At 33.3% G+C, this 21,611-nt stretch overlaps 2 protein-coding genes across 4 annotated transcripts; one reads left to right on the forward strand and one right to left on the reverse strand.

The window, feature by feature from the left end:
- Positions 1-752: 752 nt before the first annotated feature.
- On the reverse strand, positions 753-14,924 carry LOC8277436 (glycine--tRNA ligase, chloroplastic/mitochondrial 2). 3 transcript variants are annotated; one of them, XM_015729037.3, is made up of 36 exons: positions 14,624-14,924; positions 14,483-14,533; positions 14,309-14,376; positions 13,883-13,964; positions 13,706-13,769; positions 13,244-13,299; positions 13,056-13,133; positions 12,598-12,672; positions 12,437-12,507; positions 12,009-12,125; positions 11,814-11,915; positions 11,382-11,508; positions 10,771-10,857; positions 10,442-10,528; positions 9,747-9,848; positions 9,358-9,421; positions 8,728-8,783; positions 8,387-8,458; positions 8,164-8,246; positions 7,323-7,371; positions 6,769-6,831; positions 6,573-6,662; positions 6,405-6,491; positions 5,814-5,885; positions 5,683-5,741; positions 5,299-5,392; positions 4,906-5,124; positions 4,484-4,578; positions 3,826-3,916; positions 3,642-3,746; positions 3,282-3,320; positions 2,627-2,716; positions 1,847-1,948; positions 1,523-1,604; positions 1,252-1,337; positions 753-1,062 (listed from the first exon to the last, which is right to left on the reverse strand). In XM_015729037.3, the coding sequence occupies exons 1-36, from the start codon at positions 14,870-14,872 to the stop codon at positions 964-966; spliced, it is 3,213 nt and encodes a 1,070-aa protein (XP_015584523.1). In that variant the 5' UTR covers positions 14,873-14,924; the 3' UTR covers positions 753-963. The 3 variants fall into 3 exon arrangements, with proteins under 3 accessions (XP_015584523.1, XP_002511579.1, XP_048232461.1); XM_002511533.4 differs by having other exon boundaries at positions 10,771-10,854; positions 14,624-14,923; XM_048376504.1 differs by having other exon boundaries at positions 14,483-14,544; positions 14,624-14,765.
- A 2,001-nt stretch (positions 14,925-16,925) lies between these two features.
- LOC8277435 (E3 ubiquitin-protein ligase RNF25) lies at positions 16,926-20,629 on the forward strand. Its single transcript, XM_002511534.4, has 7 exons — positions 16,926-17,386; positions 17,763-17,801; positions 18,002-18,139; positions 18,437-18,576; positions 18,732-18,841; positions 19,191-19,306; positions 20,128-20,629. Exons 1-7 carry the CDS (start codon positions 17,237-17,239, stop codon positions 20,500-20,502), a joined length of 1,068 nt encoding a protein of 355 aa, XP_002511580.1. The 5' UTR covers positions 16,926-17,236; the 3' UTR covers positions 20,503-20,629.
- The last annotated feature ends 982 nt before the right edge of the window (positions 20,630-21,611 follow it).

The raw sequence follows: 21,611 nt of genomic DNA on the forward strand, positions 1-21,611 counted from the left end.
AAATTAATTCCAATTAATATCAATTTAGAGTTTAATATATTTAATTTTATTATTTACCATCAAATTACTATTTAAAAAATTATTAATTTAACATCCACTCATAACTTTTTAAATTACTAAGTTCTAAATCATCATTATTAAATATGGATAATAATTGATAAAAAAATATAAGCAATATGATTATTGAAGTGATCGGTACATTTTTTTTGCAATAAAGAATTTCTTTTTAAAAAAAGTTAAACTACATACTACAAATAATAACTTTTTCTTGATAAATTTGTAAAATTACAAAATAAAATTTTATACTTATCCTTTATTTGAATACTTTAAAATAATTTATAATGTTAATTTGCATACAATTATTCATTTACCACAATTAAGTTAAAACATGTTTACTCGTTAAAATATGCATTATAAATAATATGACCACATATAAATATAACTTACCTCTGAAGCCGTCCAGAAGAAACCTAATAAAATTATTAGGATTCTTTTGAAAGTTGACAACTTTCTTAAGGACTAAAAAGTAATTAAAATCATCATTATATGAAAATTAAGACTTATCTGAACATTTCCCTTGTTATTAGCATCTCCGCCTGCTAACCTGCAACTTGCTTCCGAGTTAATTGAGTGGATGATTTGCCCAACTCGAGACAAACCCACTTCGGCTACCAAAAAACCAAACGTATTTAATGGGGTTTTCCGGCTATATTAGCTCAGTCCAAGCTGCTAACCCTGATGACAAACTAAGCTCAATTCTAAAGTATGATTGGATATAAATCATCAATAAATCAATGTTACAAAATTTTTACAACCCTTACTGTAGCTTCAGGCTTCATTTACAAATAAATAAAATAATACTGTAAATTTCCCAAATTGTTTATTCATTTCTCACCTTCATTTATCTCTCACCTTTCCTTTTCTCCTAATAGTTTGCTTTACTAGATAGATGGTTGGCAAAATCTAAAACCCTGGCAAAACTGACAGGTCTGCTATTCCTCGAGGCAGATCTGCAATTTTCTTCAGCAAAGCAAGCCTGTTCTTCCTGATCCTTTCATCTTCCTGCTTGCAAGCAAACGCAATGTTAGACCATACTTCTGCTACACACATCACAGGATGTTAACATGGAACGGATCAAGAACGAACCAAGAAACCCACAGAATATATATGAATTCATAGCAGATGGTACAGAGACATATATATATATAGCACTTCAACCGCATGAATTAATGAGTTTCATAGAAAACATACCACCATGACAAAGACATTATTGAAGAAATCCTCGAGTGGTTGTAGTAGCTCTGAAGAGACTTCCACAAACTCATCCACCTCGATGTCTGTAAGAAAGGAATAATTAATTCGCAGTTGGTTAAATTAATCATTTTTATATCCTACATTATAATGCAAACTTTGAAAGATAAAATTGCCAACCTTCAGAACCCAAAAAAATCAACGTTCCAAAGAAATTACAGTCTCACTACTCACTATTATGGATAGTAGTATAACAGAAAAGCTTTTGTACCAGGAAAAATTTTGCTTTTTGTGGACAAGAAAATGCTCCATAAGGCTCTCTCTTCCGCCGTCTCAAATGCAGCCTCATCCACCTAATTATAAATAAAAACTATTCCATTAAAAGGGGATGATATGCTGCCACAGGTTAGCATATACATCAGCAGTACAGTTTCTCAACTAAAATATTTATTAAATAAATGAAGTGATAACTTCAGTCAACTATATCAGCAATATAAACACGTACATCAAGCAATAATACATTCTCTAAATCATGAACCTGATGATTTTGGGGTTGGAAAAGAAAAACAGCTAGTGAGTATAGACAAAGGCGTACCTCAATATCGGAGACCACATCCTTTCCACGGACAATTCTTGTAGGACGAGAATATGCTTCAATTACTTCTGGGAAAAGATTGCCCCTTGACAAGGTCTCCATCTGAAACAATTCTTAATTCAGCATAAATTTGAATTGATATCATTCAAAAACATTAGAAAATGGCAAGTACGAATATCTTTTAATTCTTTACTCTTACATTATCTACACACTAAAAAGCATCAATTATATGTTTTAACAGATGTTTCCATACTATTAACTTCAATCTTAATTTAATTTTTGAAAAGAGAGTTCTACAAAGATGTTGAGAAATTTCCTGACTAAGAGTCTATTCAGAACAAAGAGTTAGGAATCCCCACGGCCGCAGTCTTTCTGATAAACAGAAGTGTGTGATTCAAACCATTCTAATTTAAGATATTATTGCTGCAAACATGTCAGCCATCCATCCATTTCATCATTTTTTATGGGATCAAGCCATCTATATCTACAACAAGCAAATATTACTGTTTCTGTTTTATATAGCATGTGGAATAGGCTTAGCAACACTAAGATCATCTGATTTCCTTATTTTGTTTCTTTCTGGAAACATACAATTTAGCTCATATCTCTCAAATTACCCAGTTACACAAGTTAACTTCATCTACATAAATGCATCATGATAGGATGGTATGAGACTAGAAATTTTGTTTTAAAACTTTAATGGGATTATGAATTTCTGGTCATCGAATTACGAAAAGTTACAAATAGATGAAAAATTAAAGGATAAGCAAGTCCACTTACTTTATATGCAGTCCTGGCAGCCAGACAAGGCAAAGTTGCACGTTCCGCAAGGACAGAACGGACAATTTCTGGACTGATTTCCTTATCAACCTGAAAACACCTCAATATGAATAGTACATCCTCATTATGCAGTCCAAAACTAGAAAGTCACAACTCACAAAAACACTGTACTCAGAAACAATCTTCAAAAAGAAAAAAAGAAGTTACAATCTTTACCAACATAACTATGTTATGCCAGATTAATGTTTTAAGAAAACAAACCACCTTTGAAACGTGAAAATCAGTATGGTTTCAGGTATATCTGACAACTTCACCTTTTCCATCAAACTTTTTGTCCATCAATATTTTGGAGAAAAGAAAGGAGATGATCTTCAAATGTAAGGATCTTATAACTTAACAGTTCATTCAAAAGTTCAGATTTTCTTTAGCTTAAACTTTTCTCTTTGCAGTTGTGCCTTCATGTATTCTCTATCTCACCTGCTAGGGAGACATTTAAAATATTTTCTGGATAAAGCATGATAAAAGTTATTGTATTTCTCTGCATTACATTTTTGTCAATGAATGATTTCTTCATCTTACTATTTTTATCAAGCACAAAACTCGGCAAGTATACTAAACTGACTAAGCACTGTTGAAGTCAAAGAAGCATACTTACCAGATATTGCTCTAGTCTTCGAGTAACAAATTGATACGCCTAGAAGAAAAGGAAATTTCAATCATCACATTCGATGGTCATATTTGCAGTAAACAAATCAAAATGGGGCTATTATATATCTATCTATCTATATAGGCACATGAAGATCAAAGATAAAGTACGGCGTTAAAAGGCACCAGAAAGTAATAAATTATGAACAATGCAAGTATCAGTGACATGTCAGCCATAGAATGTGACATTATTGGATGAGGAGTCCTGGTAAATCAGACTATGAATATGAGAAAGACTTTGGTTCCTAATGTAAAAGTCAATCGCATGAATTATTGGTTAATATTTTTGATATCAAAAGAACATTCTTACATCATCTATCAGGTGGGCATCAACTTTAATAGGTTGAACATCTGCTGCAAGTCTTAAAGCATGCGCCAAATCCAAATTTCTCTCTTTCTCCACCAGTATTTGGACCTAAACAAACCAATGCAGCAGTAGATTAGAAAATCCTTATTTAGCTCAAAGCCTCCCGAAAAGTAATCAATTAACTTACTAGGCCATAAGAAATTCTTCGCAAGCCAAACGGATCATTAGTGGAACTAGGCTGACAACCAGCAGCAAATAAACCAATAAGGCTGTCTAATCTGCAAGCAACTTTCACATTATTAACACACTAAAGAGACATTCTAGACCACATGTGCAAACTGATTCACAGTATCCTCAGGCACGCACAGAAAAACACATGTGCTTTTGTGCATCTGTCCATTAAGGAGTTAAAGATTATTACAATACCTCATTTCTTTAGTAACTGCTGGTAATTCACAAGAGAGAACAAATTTTAATAGATCATTTGACTGTCATCGTCAAGTGGACGGAGAAAAGCTTTAAAATTAAATGCAGTTTCCTAGATGTACCTTCAGAAACTAGTTGTACTTGCATTAGCTTTTCATATTCATGGTTTCTGTTTCACACATTCAATTGTTGCATTTATTCGTTTCCACTGGAAGACAGAGGTTTGCCAAGGGCATTACCTCTTCCCCATTTGTTTGAAAATGAGATCACCAACAAGAGAGAAAAATGTGTATTTTTCAATCTCTACAAGCAAAGCTTCAAATACTGTAGCATGCATGCCTTATATCATAAACTCATCATACTTTAATTACACTCCAGAAAGATTAGAAAGCAATGTTGTCAGTTATGACTTTCTTCACCTGTCAGCAACTGCCAAAAGGATACCAACATCAGTTTTTGGAAGTACATCTCCAGAAAATCTAGGGAGTGTGATGTCTAACAAAGCCTCTGCAACCTAAGAGCAAAACATGCATAAAAAACAAAAAGAAGCATGGTTAATCCTGGAAAACAAATACAACAGAAACTGATATTCAATATGAAACACTAAAGTAGGACTAATACAACATCAATTCAAGGAAGAGGGATCATTTCTATTAACAAATATAAGAGATGAAAGGGTGTTTTGGTGGACTAGCATTCCCAGATTATTGTCTTTGGGGAGGATTAGGTGTATGCAGTCTTCCAGTTGCTTTGCAAGAATATTTTTTTTGTACAATATTATAAACATGAAAGGAGGTCATAGAGGTGCAAAAGCTGATACGTCAAGAGTTTAATCAAGGACCTGCTCCGAGTAACCATCTCTAAGAGCATAATGGCGTGCCATTATTCCAGAGAGTGAAGTGAATTCTGTCACAACAGCTGTAGCAAGATCTGACATAGCCAGAGATGCAGCATCCTGGACAGTCTGAAGCAAATCTTCCCTGATCCCCAACAATGCACTTAGTTTGGTGACCATGTTTTCAATGCGCGTCATCTTGTCAAGCATTGTTCCAAGTTTTTCCTGTTTTATTTGACATGATGAAAAGCATAAGAGTTACTGAATTGCAAATATACCACTCGATAATCAATATGGAAATATGTGTAGCATTTTTGAGCTTCAAAGTTGAAGAAGAGATTCAGATTTAATATGTACAATTCCTTCCTTCAAACACCTAATGAGCCATGAATAACCTACATGAAAAAGAATCCCTTTTAATTGACTCCGGAACTCTGAAAACTTCTTTCTGGTATCCATCTCATAGAAAAATTTTGCATCTTCATAACGAGCTCTGCACAGATAAATAAAAGGCTCAACTTATCTTTCAAGTACAACATAAAAGAAAGAAGAAGAAGAATTATATATAAAAAAAAATCAGATGAAAAGGTTATCCATGAAAACATTGTAGCCCATGCTAAAAGAGAAACAAGAAAGTTGAAATAGCCAATCACTTGAAGGAAGTGACATCCTAAATGCAAATTCTCAGCTGTATGATTTTAAGGAACTAAGAAATCCAAACAGATGTGTCCTTCCTTCTAGAAAAATTACTAGCAATTAGGTAAGAGTAAGACACACATCTACCTGAGCACAGCTTCATTCCCTTTCCTTACTACCATCTCATTGATTGCTCCATTTGCCACCTAAAAGGAAACGTGTCACTTTATGATGTGTAAGCAACAACTTGAAAAGCATAACTGGAAAGAAAAGCTCACAGCAATGAAATATGGAAGAAGCTTTCCAGTTTCATCAGTTACGGCAAAATACTTCTGATGCTTCTGCATGACCTGCAAACATCACAGCATCATTACCAATTATTGCACAATTTATTCAAGTTTGCAGCATCTTTTCATTAAATGTACCATATATAGATTTCCCAAGATTTCAGCTTTTAAAGCCTTAGATGGGTAACCTAGTCAATTACGCACTACAATAGAACCAAAATCAGCAACTCATTGTTTTCAATAGTCAGACATAAGCTTTCTCCAACATATAAACAATTTAGAACTTTCTGTAGAGAAGAAAAAACTTGCCAAGCTTTCTTGACCAAGGAAAGTATTCGACTAACCCCAGATAACGCACAAAGCTAATGACTTGAGTTGTGAAGAAGGATTTGATCTTCAATGATTTTTACGTTTATTAGAACAAACAACGCATGCAGGTAATTATCATCAAATGCTACTTATATATTAGAACAAATAATGCATGCAGGTAATTAGCATCAAATGCTCACTTATATAAAAACAGCACAAGAAAGCACCATGAGGAGTCAAAATGTCGCTTATAATCAAGCTTATAAGGTTTACCATTGTTAGAAGATCTTTTGGAAGTTCTAAGAAGGACTCTTTGAACTTCCCAAGAACTGGAAAAGGTGCCTCGACAAGATTTACAACCTACAGCATTAAGGGGAGATTGATCACGGACATGCGTTAGCATTAATACATTTCAATAAAAGCAATGAGGACCACAATTACCTCATTAAGTAAGTTTTCCTGAATAATGATGTGGCCATTGACACTTTTTGCTAATGCATTGGAGTGCTCCAAGATACTTCTTTTTCTTTCCTGTGTGTCAAAATAAGTAAATTGGTCAGTTGATATTACGTCTAAACCAATTATTAATAGAAGAAAACGAAAAACAATTTAAATGCGACAAACCCGTAAACGGTACCTCAATTTCAATATGAATTCCAGCATTCCTCATTATACTAGCATATGATTCTGCATTTTCAACCTGAGAAGTTTTTTTATGGAGTATTAAATGGAAACTCAAGTAATAGAATGCACGATAGCGGATGACCAAGCCAAAATTGCAAATTATACAATCTAAATACATGTGAGGAATTTGAAAAAAGTTCCACAACCTACACTACTTGTATCATAAATATGAAATGTAATGAAAGGGAACTCCATTTAAAATGGGATGAGAAAAGATTGTTGAACTGAAATGAACCAGAAGGCCAATGGAATATTAAAAAATCTCGACCAAAATACAAGGCCACCTATTTGCTCTTCTAATACCATTTTAAATATGATTTTGTAAATAAAACTAATGATCTTAGTTGAATGCAGTTTTTTTGGCGCGAGTTCAGGGAATTTCTGCAAGTCATTTGTATTGATTTCTCACATATACGAATATATCTGAATTGAACTAGCAGTTAGTACGACATTTCAAGAGCAGAAGAAGTTTAGAGATTTTCAGCGAGTTATCTTTTTTACACATACCTCAACAGTAGCTGAAGGAGTATTTCGCAGGCCATAAGATATGTTGCCACTGCATTGAGAAACAGGAAATTTAAGAATTTATATCTAAAAGAAGCTGACACAAACATAGGTAATAAGATATACAACATTATGAACTGCTCTGTTGAAAAGAAGTGTTATTGGCTGTTGACCTCTTTGAACCCTTCTAGTAAAGGAATTTAAAATGTCTAATTCTTTAAACACCACATTCATGAGCCAAAACAGGGAAATTTTCATATACTTTCAGACTCATTTATTATCACAATTATTGACAACAAATGAGTGATGTCATATTCATGAGATGAGACGGGGACGTCATTGAAACCACAAACCAAAAACTGAGTATCAAAGGTCCTACAGTTGTTAAATTCTCTAATAACATGCATATTTGTAAATCATTAAATTTGTTAAATTTGTAAAATTCTTCTATCTACTTTGTAATCTTTGAATAGGTTAGTCCTGCCAAGTTCAATCAATAGTGTCAAGTAATTGCAAGATTTGGCTTTGCCAATCTTGGTCTTTCAAATGCAATTTTAGACAGCCAACAAGCTGCTGTTGCTGTGCACTAGAAAGGTTTAAGAACTAAAGAAAAGAGGGAATATAAAGAACGTTAGCATGCGAGGCTTAGACAAAGTTATCCAACTATTCAGGCATCATATAGCCTAAATTCCACTTGAAACGCACAATTCTGCACTTCTAGTAGGGTCAATAGCTTATGCGTCAATGATTGATACCGTTATCCCAGCTAAGCCAATTGATATGGAATTATGAAAGCAGATTAAAAGACGGATAAATGCAAATGAACATAGCTAGTCATTAATACCTTAATACTCCAGCATAAATAAATGGAACAACCAAATCTCCATGCAAGGCCATAATCCATCGAATTGGCCTACTGAACATGACCTAAAAAAATCACATGGCAAGACAGCAAATGGGTGACATATCTAAACACTTTCCAGAGGTGTACTTCAAACATAGTAATATTCTTTCCAACAAAATATGAAGACAGGAGGCCTCTGAATGGAAATCATCCATGCAATTACCTGAGAGTTCCATCGCATTGTCTTTGGAAATGATATTCTACTGATGGCAACTGGCAAATCTTTAGATAGAATCTAAAATACAAAGATAACATTAGTTTGAGTATTAGATAACCAAAATACAGCAACATTTGCATAAGCAAATTAGATACATGGTTTATTCATGGAAAACAGGCTAGAGAAAGTAGATAAAACAGGAACAGACCCATCAAAAACAAAAAGGATACGAAGTCTTTTCACAAGACCAAGCATCTCATTCTCTACACAAGAGTATAACTACCAAAAACCATCACATGCTAAGATAATGTATACAACTAGCAAAAAGAGATAGATCATAGATCAACCTCCAAAGCAAGTCGAGCAGCCTCTGTCACACGGGCATAAATATATTCTGTTTTCCCTGCAGTGAAAAAAAGAAAAAGAAATGGAAGGCTTGAGTGACCTTACTTAAAAACGCTGTTTTTTAGTCCCACCAAGTTCTTCCCCAGTGATTATAAAATAAAATAAAAAATGCCAGTAGCATTCCCAAGATTTTTAGTCACTGTTGAAATGGCTTTGGACTTCTTGGAATTTCCAGAACTATAATGTGTTATATGCACGCAAAAACCAATAACATGGATATTACAAAGCATACACCAAAAATTACCAAGTTAGGCAGGTACCTGATTAACTGTGCTTAACAGAGGATAAGATGATATTTCTAGGCAACAGAAAACAGTTTAGAATTTTAAAATGGCAAGTCCTTGCAGAAAAAATAAAAACAAGGATGATAGAACAACATTCAGTGTAACATGGTTAACTTACAAACTGCTCCTAAGAAATTCATATACAAAGAAAATTACACAGAAGTTTAAAAGAAAAGAATATTAGTATGACATATCACAAGAAGGAAACAAGGAAATCAGTAAAAATTAAAAATCTGAAGTAACATACAGGTTCAAATTCTAATGGAACATGCATCTGGACTAACTTACCATCAGCCTTTCTAAATAACGAGTCCAGGGGTATATTGTATCTACGACAAAAACCCTCAGCAGCCTAGCATGAAATAACAAACTAAATGTTATGTGTGTGTGTATATATATAAACCAATGGGAACAGAAACATGCAAAAGCAATTTATGATTTATGCACTACTACTATCCACAGAATGAAGTGTGGAACATAGCAGTATTATTTCTTCTACTTTTTTGGTTTTGGTACAAATGAGAAAAATATTAAACATCATATTGCAAATAAAGAATATACAGCCTACAAATTTTTTCACCAAGCAGAATTTTTAAAAAGTACATATGAAAATAGTCAAATGCCAATTACTTTCAAAGCATGAACTGCATCTTGCTTAATAATAACTATTAGAAAACCTTTGTAGGATTTCCTTGCTCATCAAAGGCCTTTGAAACAGGGGGTCCTCGAACTTCAACTTCAATCTCTGGTTGCTTAGCGGAAAGACTCTCAACACAAACCTGGAAATGCAATAATAGGGCCTAGGTTATAAACATTCAAATATTTTAGAACCAAGGAAGGGAAGATTATAATAAGTACAAGGAAATGTAGACAAAGTGTCAACACTTGCAATGGGTAGTGTCACGGTTGAACAACCTTGTGAAACTCACAACTGACATGCAAATCTCAACATAACAACCTCCTTGGCCACCCTAAAAGCACTAGAATATGGGCTTGAACCATATGGCCCAAAAGTTTGGATGGGACTTCTTTTTCATGGGGTGTTAATGTTATATAACTAAAAGTCTATGGGAACTTGCAGAACATTAATCAATTTACAGAATTTTCTTAAACAGTTACAGATTGTTCTCTGTGTTCTTATATAAAATACACAACAAATGTAACATGTATATGACAGGTGATTGATAAACCAATAAAGATGGTAATGAAGAAGCAAACTGCTCGATGGCGAGAACCTTGTTGTTAGGTGGGCAATCACTTAATATCGGAATGGCATAGAGGATATCCAATTACCATAGGGAGACAAACCATGCCTTTCACAAGATCTAGAATTGTCAACAGGAAGCAATGGGAGCCAAAAGCATAATTATACCACTAGTCGACGGGGAGTGCCAAAAGCCTGAACTTCACCATGTCTCAGTCTCTGTTTTTCTAGTAATTGCACCACTAAATCTTTCAGCTGTAACCAGCAGCAAGTAGCGTTAGCGAAGCCATTGGATTAAAAACTTATAACCATAGAAATTACAGCAGATCATTATGCAGGAAATCAACATGTTTAATTGGACAATTTAATAGTATCAAGCAAAAATAAGGAATGAAACACAAAGCAGTTAACCAATTAAATGCTTATAATTGAAATGTGTTCAATCAAGAATTATAGGGAAGAACGTGCCACATGCTTCATGTGGAATTATATCATACTTGCTGGCTTGCATGAACTACATCTTGAGGAGGCATCTCTTCAGTCCCAATTTCTAAAACAAATGACCTTGGGCCGTCATGCACCTGCTACACAAGTAACAAAATAGTTGCGTAAGATTATAGTAACAATTGTTACACATCAAACGTAACTAAATAAAATAGAACCATAGACTCAAGGCATCCAACATTCATATGGGGAAAAGAAGTCAGCTATTTCTATGTGTGTGAATATCTGTTTTTGTTTCTCTGGTGTATATGCATGTAATTTGTGTGTTCTCATGTGGCTAAAGCTGTATGAAACCAGCATACTATCTGTACATAAGTGGTTGAGTAATAATGTTCCTACAGCCTTTTTGAGCCATTCAAAAAGGAAGGAGACAGAATGTTCCTAGCACAACAGAAATAAGTCCAACTAATTACTTAGAAGGTGAAATTTCCAAAAAAAAAATCATGAGCATATGATCACTGTTCATCTCAATAAAAGAATACAGGAACAAAGTATTTGCAAGCTTTAAAGGTTCTTTGTTCCTATTTTTGTAGGGAGTGCTTGTATGCAAAGAGAGCATAGAACAGCACCTTAAGAGAGAGGGGGTGGATGGACCTAAACTAACCTTTTTGACTGCAGCATCCAAAACTTCCTCGGCAGATGCAAGATGAACTGTTTCAGAAACAGTACCTAGTGGATGTCCAAGGGACTCCCTGGTCTTTAACCAAAGTTGGGCACATTGCCGAGCTAAACTGTGCAACAACAAGAAAACCAAATTGAGAAAGGTTAATCCACAGACAGTTCTGTTTCAAGTAACATATTGTCTTCAAGCTATACTAATCCGTTCTTCGTCAAGTATCATGTGTCTGTTTCTCCACATTGACGTTATCAAAGCAAACTAATATGACACGACCTCAGATGAACTGACTGAATTTCTGACATTATATGTGTAATTGAGAATCCCTCTTTCATCTCAATTGATTGTCATATCAAAACACTACCGCTCCTCATCCACAGCTGTTTCTACCTGGACAGAAGTAAGAAAAAATAACCTTACCTACGCATTCGACCAAAATAACGAGCACGTTCAGTTACACCAATAAAACCTCTAGAATCCAAGATATTGAAAGCATGAGATGTCTTCAGAAGCTGATCATACCTAGCATGTTGAGCAAACATTAATTTTAACAAACTTGGATTATAATCCATGTAATTCAGGTGAAAAAAAGAAACTAAAAGTTCTTGAACATACGCAGGAATTGCAAGGCCTGAAGCAAGCAAGGTACGAGCTTCTTCCTCAAAAAAATCAAAGTGCTTTTGAACGTGTTGAACGCTGGCATGTTCTAAATAATATGCACTCATTTCCTTCCTGAAAAACAACTGTAACATTTTCATGATTTGCATCTTTTAGATAACTAAACAGTGAAAGACAAATTCAAGATGCAGAATACTGACATGAAAGATGAAAAATAGATAGATGCCGAAAGTAACACACGCTAAAAAATTATAGCAGGTGTGAACAAGGTTCAAGCAGAGTAAACCATAAGGAGGGGTGCAAAAGGAGAGAAATATACAAAATATTGATCTAAACTACCATCATATGTTGCTGATGTTGAAAAATAAGTAACACGCATTCAAATGTGGACAGTGTTTAGGGGAAAAAAGAAATAGTTCATTTACTCATTTTCTAGGAACAATTCTCCATATGTAATCCCATCAGCATACTGAATTTTCTTAAAATGATCAACTCCCTGCCAGTTATTTTAAAAATATATTAGCTAAGGTTACAAATACAATACCAAAGCATGAAAGAAAAGGAAAAGAAAAGATAGCGAGTTGACCTGAAGCAACATAAGTATCCTCTCAAGGCCATAAGTGATTTCAACAGATATCGGTGACAACTGAAGACTTCCAGCCTAAGAAAAGCAGGAGGGAGAAACCAGAAAATAAAACGGAAACACCATAAATCTCAGAAATCATGGAAGAATGAAGTTCAACCTCAGTCAGGGGAAACAATCATTTCTATATTCAACCTCACTAGGGAAATCACCTAAAAGGATTGTCTGACACTTCTCCCTTTCCCCTTTCCCTACTCACCATAAAACTCAGAAATCAGGAAAGGATGAAGTCCAACCTCAGTCAGGGGAAACAATCATTTTTATATTCAACCTCACTAGGGAAATCACCCAAAAGGATTGTCTGAAACTTGTCCTTTTCCCCTTTCCTCTACTTCCCAAACAATCCAAATGCAAAAAGCCATAAACATAATTCAAATATTTGGGCAGATGTAGAGGAAAACCTGCTGAAAGTAGGTGAACTGAGTGATCTCCATCCCATCCATCCAAATTTCCCAGCCCAAACCCCATGCACCAAGTACCTGCAAGAATTTCCAGGGCAACAAAATTCAATTTGCTCATCAGCAAATTGACATACAAAACTGCATAAACGTGTATAATATGCAACTGGGTAAAAAAGATGATAAATTACTGGGCTCTCCCAATTGTCCTCCACAAATCGTATGTCATGTTCACTGACATCGATGCCTGTGAAAATAAAGCAATCAAACGGTCAAGCACCTATTGAAAGAAACCAGAAAAAGAAGAATAACATGTGAATGCAGATAACCTCTACCGTCCTTAGGCCGAAGTATATAATTATTAAAAAGCATAGCCAGCTAATAAGTTTGTAAGGAAGATAGTAACTACAACCATTAAAAGTTCATTGTTCTATCAATTGTAATAATTTTACAAAATACTTGAAACAGATAATCAGATAATGGCGATCTATATCAGTTCCACCTAGGTGGGGTTTATAAAGTAGTGATCTGAATGTTTTAGCAGTTCATAGATATTTTACAGTATCCCATGCTGCACATGAATTGAGATCTGAAGAGCTAGAGACTATGTGCAATTTCACTAATGATGATCAACTGGAGGTGAAAATTACTACCTAAAGCTGATAGGCTACGTATAAAGAGGTCTTGAGAATTTCCAGGATCAGGTTTAAGTATAACCTGAAATAAACAACAAACGGTAATCGGAGGGAAAATCTTAATCGCATTAGTTCATTTCCAGAAGAAGCTCCATTGAAACTTTAATATTGCATCAATCAAATCCAACAATCAACCTGAAATTGAGTGTGGCGCTGAAGCCGGTTTGGGTTTTCTCCATAACGGCTATCATCTGGACGGATACTAGGCTCAGCATACCTGCCATCAGAACTCCATATAAGCAGTATAATTTGATCTACAACCAACACAATCGCCAAGCAATGGAAATAAACAACAACAACAACAATAATGATAATAACAACAACAACAACAATAATGATAATAACAACAACAACAACAACAACAATAATCATAACAATAATAATATAATAATAATAAGCTCAATAGAACAATAATTAGAAAATCACTACAAATGATTCAGGCGTCATTCATGTTTCCTATATGTAGTGAGACCACCGTCCTTCATCTGTTCATATGTCACTTACTGTTTAGATATAATGCAGAAATATAAACCTGCAAACTTGTATCTAAAGCATACTTACGCTACATTCCATGGTTCAGGACCAAGAACTCTTAAGAAGGTCAGAGGATTCATAGTTCCAGCTCCAACCTGGTCAACATAGCAAGACACTAAATGGACAAGCATTGCAATATAACATTTATAAAAAGACATTAACATTATAAAATAAAAGCGACCATTGTATTAATAGAATTACCTCTGTGTTGCTGCATTGCATTACTGCACATCCCACCGAAGCCCAATATTCCTACAAAATTACTAAAACTAACATGAACCATGAATTTTTTTTTTAAAAGTAGTGAATTACAAAATAGATGATGTAGGAGTAGGAACTGACCTGGAGTCGCTGAATGGCTTGTTGAAAGGTAGGGACGGAAGCTTTATGAGGCTCGCTATTGGGGCCAGCGGAAGAGTGTTGCTGCACTGCAGATGTGCTTATTGCAGAGACGGTGGTTTTAGTGAGATGCCGGCGATTGAGGCCGAGACGGCTAGGATTTGACCTGCCGGCGTAGAGGCGGAAGAGGGATAAACAGCCAGTTTGGGGTTTTAGAAAGGAAATGACTAAGGGGAGCGTGAGAATGGACATGGTTTCTGTTGCCTCTCTCGTGTTTGAGGCTTGAAAACAGTCTTTAGCCACTTCACTATGTCTTTATTTATCGGGTTAAAGACCCGCATAACGATTTTACTTTGAAAATGCTTAGTGGCTAGTTAAGTTCATTAATAGTCCCTGAACTTAATCATATTTCTTATTGATATTCGTAAGCCTTGATTTATCTTTTAAAAGTCCTTACACTTCAAACTTTTACCAAATTTCAGCGAGACACCATAGGTTAATACAGTATTTCACTCTTTTACTTTTCACGTTTAACCTCTGATACCTTTCTACTTCTAGTTTATCTAATTTCACATCCTAATTTTTATTTATAACCGATTTTACCATTAAAAAACTACTTTTACAATTCGATCTCATTGATTTTTTGCTAGCATGGAAAATAGCGTATTGCTAAATACTTATAAGCATGTGAAGGCATTATTATAATTTGCTAATATGCATAGAATGCTCTCCCTCACTTCCTTGTAACGAAAAATAATAATCTAATTTTTAACAAAAAAAATGACAGATTGAAGTATTTTTTTATATGATTACAGTGTAATTTAGAGATTTTAATTGTGTGACTTGAGAATTTATATTTTTTTAACCGTTATTATTTAATTTTTATTACTATATATTTGTCTTTTCCTAACTCATTGAAAAATATCTATATCATAGTAGTTATTCACCGCTTGTTTTTCTTTTGCGTTTTTTGAGATGAGATCAGTTATAAATAAAAGTTGAAATATAAAATTAATTAAAATAGAAGTATAAAGATTTCATAAATCAATTGTGCACGCTTACACTGTAAATCTATATTTATAAAAGCAATTACCTACTTCCATTTGGTGTTGTCGATATTTTGGTGTTTATATATAACCTAATTGATAAATATAAATGCGTTTGAGTTTCATAGTTTAAAACAATTAGTCGTTTACCCATGCGTTACACGATCGTTATTATTATCTTAATTATAAAATCAAGTTGATAGATACAATTTAATGAAACTTTCAATATATAATATTTTATTGTATTTAAAAAATAATAATAATAAACTAACTATTTTAAAATATCTTTAATTTTTTAAAATTTTGTTAATGCAATAATAGAAAATTATCTATTAACTAATTTTAATATTATAAATTAACATATCAATATAATTGATTACTATTTTTTTAGAATTAAAAATTTATTGACTGTATAAAAAATTCGGATAAGTGAACTACTTAATTAATTTTTTGAAATAAACAAAATTTATTAGTATTACAATAGATAAAAAGTCAAATATTTTGTTGAATTTATTGTAATCGGGTTTCTCTACCTTTACTCTTTATTGTAATTATATTCTTGTGGATTTTGATAATGAACATGATTAGCTAAATTGATTAAATCCATTGGGATTTCTTTACTATGTTGGCTTAGTATTATATTGTTGGATTGTTTGGGTTAGTTTTGGATTCTTTTTGCTTTCAGTATTAATAAGATAATGCATTATTCATGAGACGTCGTTAATTGTGTGTTTAGATTGCTTTGTGTGATTGAGAAGTTCATTTGGCAATTGAAATATCTTTCCTTTTTTTTTCTTCATTATTAGAAATTTTGAAATCTCATCGAAAGAAAAATAAATAAATCAAATATTAACTAATTTAATAAATAGGTCCAAATTTTTTATTTAAAGGTTAAATAGATTCATACTTTGAAAAAATTATAAGCGTATTATCATACTTTTTATTTAAATTAATTAAATAAAATAAAATTTGGATAAATATTTATTTATGATTTATTTTTTTATCTTAATATAGTAAAAATAATTTATCTATTTTATTAAAAATTAAAAATTAAAAATTATTGGCTCTATTTTACTATCATTATCTATTTTTTCAATCAATTTTTAACATTGTTACGATCAATTTCATTAATTTCAATAAAAATGAGATCTATTTAGCTTTTAAATAGAAGTTATAATTTTATTTACTAAAATAATTAAAATTCAACTAATTTCTTCCGGTCTATTCATTAGCCTTCTCAATGTTTCAAATTTGGTCACATTAAAAAAAAAAAAAAACATAAATAAAATAAAGATGTAATTCTCAAATTATCAGCATAAATGCAATAACTACTGGTTTGGGTTGGGTGCAGACCCAGTTATCGGGAATACGAAATATCGCCATATAAAGATTTTCCGGAAACGGAAGAAAAAACTCGGATTAAAGAAAGCGGCGAGTTCTTTATTTACTACACCCTGTTCGCTTACTAAGCTGGCGACATCCATCGGCCACCGCCGTGCTAGTAGCGGATAATCATATTTCCCCATTAAGAATCTTTAAGGCCTCTCTTAGAAAAAGCGGGACAAAAAATATGGCGGAAGAAGAAGAAGAAGAAGAAGTGTTGATAGAAGTGGAAGCGGTTCAAGCAATGTATGGAGACGACTGTGTAGTTATTGATTCATTTCCTCCTCATCTTCATGTACACATCAAGCCTCGAACTGCCGATGTCTCTTCCCAACAGGTCATTCTTATTGTGTTAGGGTTTTTTTTGTATCATTTTATATACAATTACACTCGTAAATGCATTTGAAGCTACTCAGATGTCTCATTTAAGGCCTGATTGGAATAAATAATGCCAAGCATTTCAGTTGAAGTGAATTCTTGCAAAACAACGTCGATTTTGGTGTTATCTCCAACGTGCTTTAACATCAGAATTGACTAATTTGAATTAAATCGAATTGAGTTCTTTCATTTTGAAGCTGTCCAGACAAGGGTATAAGATGCTAAATTGAATTCAATTTCTGTAAGAGATTAACGTTGATTTTGAAAATTCTGCACAAATTGGGATTTGGTTCCATTTGATTCAGCATTGTGATTTAATCTTTCTTTTTCTGCAGTTTGTGGAAGCAATTATTGGGATACGAGCAGGTCCCAAGGTAACTCACAGCAACCACAAGTATTAGTCCGATATATATATGTTCTTTTTTTTCTTCGTTTTGAAATCTCAATTGATATAGGCACTTGTTTGTGAATTGCATTACCATGTTAAGTTGTTACTATTGCATAGTGGATTGAGAAAAGAACTACGATTTTTTATTTGAATATGTACTAATTCTTTTCTAATTGTCCATGGTAGTATCCAAATGAACCACCCTGTATTAATCTTATAGAATCCAAGGGCCTTGATGATCAAAGGCAGAAGCAGCTAATATCTAGCATACAAGATAAAGCATGTGAACTCTCCTCTTGTTTGATGCTTGTAGCTCTTTGTGAGGTAATTGTTGTAACAGTCATTTTTTCTAAGCTTGTTTTTCATTGCAAGTATTAATATCATTACTATATTATTGTCATCCAATTGATAAAACTGTATTATCAATGACTGGATATATTATAGACCATAGGAGACCCTCATGGTTTAAGGGATTGATTGTTGATGTGCATCTATACAGTTTTCTTCCATCATATGGTGGTTAAAAATGTGTTAGTCTAGAGTCATCTGTGTAAAACTTGTCTTTTGTATTTCCTTAATTAATGTATGCAATGGCAAAGATTGATCGATTCCTATTCCTAGGAAGCAGTGGAGAAGCTCTCTATTATGAATCATCCTGATGGTAATTGTCCATTGTGTCTGTATCCTTTGGTCCCAGAAGATGAACCTGATGAAACCCTGCCATTCATGAAGCTGATGTCTTGTTTCCATTGCTTTCATAGGTAGAAATCTCAACTCTTTTGTTTAACCAATATTAGGTATATTTGGTGCATCCTCTTGTTCTCCTTTCTTTTGTTTTTATCCCTCAAAATTATGGCATGAAAGTTCTTTTCTTTCTTTTTCTTTTTCTTTTTTTTTCTCCCTCAAATTATGACAGCGAATGCATTATGAGGTGGTGGAACTGGCTCCAAAAAGAGAAAGACAGCAACGCCAGCTCGTCATCTATCACAACTGTGCATTTTGTCGAAGGCAGGGTTAATCAGAATGGTATGTTTGGATTAGTACTTAAGGTGCAAGTGATTTCCATCCTTAATTATTGGTTATATGTTAAAAACATAAAAGCATTTACTTGCTAGGATCTTCTTTTTAGTGGGTTGAAGAGCTGTCCTTGATTTTAAATGGAAACATGTTCTAATTTATCTGCTAATGCTGGTGCTAAAAATATTCTATCAAATGCCCTCCTTTATCCTCCATCATGTTGCCATGGTGGTTTTACGAGCAAACACTTTTTTCCTAAGATAATATAGAACCTTTAACAATTTGTTTTATGCAGAAGTTCTTCATCATTTTGTTTTATATTATGATGCTAATTGCTTGCAATGAACTGGCTTGTTAGCTATACATGAGTTAATGGGAGAAAGTTTGGGGAACTGTCCGGTTTGCCGCAAGGTCTTTCATACCAAGGATTTTGAACATGTGCTCAGCTTGGTTGGCGTGCATTGCTTTGAATTGGTATGCCAACTATGAACTTCTATTGTTGTTTTCCAGTTTAGTATAATTATTGTAGTTTGCACTGGCAATGGTTTTTTCCATGATAAGACATTCCCTACATTGACCTTAGTCTGCTCAATCTTTTAGAATTCTAGGGAAAACGAAAAGAAAGGAAAGGCTCGGTAGTGCAGTGTGACAAATAATTTTCGTTTTCGTTATAATTCCATAAGTAATTTTTATGTTTGGAGAGTCTCAGTGTTTATAAACTCTCACTTATTGATCCCAGCGGATGTGTTGGAGGCCAACGTATTATATATGACTAGAAAACAATCAGTTTGACATGTGGCAATATTGAATATTCCTGTAGGATTGCCTCCCAATTTGAACTTCAAGGTCTCACCATATCTCTCTCTCTCGCCTCCCTGTATGTTCCAACTCCCAAAAGTTAACTTTGATTGGATACAACTAGTCAGTGGCAAATGATGTTTCATAAATATGCAAGTGCTTGTTGGACTTTTATGTTCAAGAGGATATGCAGCCTAAGAAGATAATGGTAGACTTCAGAGTGCATCTATGGTACTTATGGGATGGGACAATTGATTACAGGTCATGAAGCTAAGGTTGAAGGAAATGCGCTTAACCCAATAATCTGCTCGCCATATCTTCTTCTCTTGTTTCTGCTTTGTTTTCTTTTTTTGGATGAGTTTAATTATGTTATTGCCCTTATGAATACTCCTAACGCTTGATATTAGTTTTAGTCAGGAGTGTTTTCTTTGTTTTGTACCGATTTCTTGTTCATTTAACAATGATTATGTTAATTTGCTTAATTTTGTTGATTTCAGAGCTCTGACAGAAAGGAAGTCAATAAGGAGTTACTCCAGTCTGATTCAGAGAGCATTAGAAGACAGAAGTTTGAGGCCTTATTGAAACTACAGCAAGAAAACAATGGCTTAATCGAGCCAAAAAAAAGTCTAGTGGTTTTGCCTGGCATGTATCTTCCTCAACCAGTTACTGTGCCTGCCCAGATGGTGAACAAAGAAACCACTGTAGAGACGCAAAGAGACTCAAGAGTCTCTATGGAAACAAAAACTGGGGATTCTTCAAATAAACCTAGCCCCAGGGAACGCAGAAACTTGGGCAGGAGAATGCAAGTAACACAAAATGCGAGGAAACAAGTCAGACAGTGGGTCAGAAAAGAGGACGGTCCTTCTAATTGAAAAGATGTTATACCAATTTATATAGTGTGTGTATATATATATTTACTTTACAGTATAAAGCTCTTGTTAAATCCAAATGTGATATGAGAGGGTTGCAATAAACGTGGGGTGCCTCTTATAATCCTTATTTTTTTGTCTTTCCATTCTGGATTTTGAGATGCAACTACTCAAATATCTTTTTGCGCCATACTGCTGTATGGACGAATATGATGTTGGAAATTGGCTGAAACACTGGGCCATTCATCATATATGCATAAATCAGCTGTTTGTTCTTAAGATATACTTCAGCAGTTGACAGTCATGAGCTTTTCTTGAAGGGTTATTATGAACCACCAGTTTGAATGTCACTGGGCTTTAGCGTGCATTTAATCTTTTGGTTAAACTATATAATTGAATTTCTATCCTCTGTTGATCCTACAACAGAGCCAGAGAATAATAAGCAATGTATCAAATCTGGGTTATTTCACTTATTTAAGGTAAAATAAGGTATCAATGCAATCGATAATTATAGTTATGACTGGTTGATAAGTTAAATCGTTTGATAAAATTTTATTAGCATTTATATTTAATATGTTAAGTGATTATTGATAGTATTATTTATTTTTATTTTATTATGCTATTTTTAATAATATAAATTAATAAAAATAACTTATAATAATTAAAAGTATTATAATTAATTTTATTTATTTCTTAAAAATATTTATAAATTTTTTATTTTGAAGTAGAAATTAAAATTAAAATTTCACTAATAAAAACTCTAATTTTAAATACTTAATTATTAAGTTAAATTTAAAATAATAGTTATTAAGTAAAAATTAATTATATTAAATCAATTTAAAGTAAGTTATTATTAATAAGTTTTAATAAGAATAAGGTTGTCGAAATAAATAAAAAAATTAAATCAGCTGATAAAAAAAAAAATAAACTAGAAAATACTATCAGCAACCGATTGAAATTAAGATGGTATTTGGTTCAGAAATTTGATACAGCTGATAGTTGTTTATCACTGAACAACTATATTAAAATGTTTGATAAAGATTTAAAAAATAACTACCACCTCTATTTTAGAATTTTTTGTTATCAGCTGATAACTGATTTTATTTTTTATT

The sequence above is a fragment of the Ricinus communis genome, chromosome 1, assembly GCF_019578655.1.
Source record: "Ricinus communis isolate WT05 ecotype wild-type chromosome 1, ASM1957865v1, whole genome shotgun sequence".
Classification (NCBI taxonomy): Eukaryota; Viridiplantae; Streptophyta; class Magnoliopsida; order Malpighiales; family Euphorbiaceae; genus Ricinus; species Ricinus communis.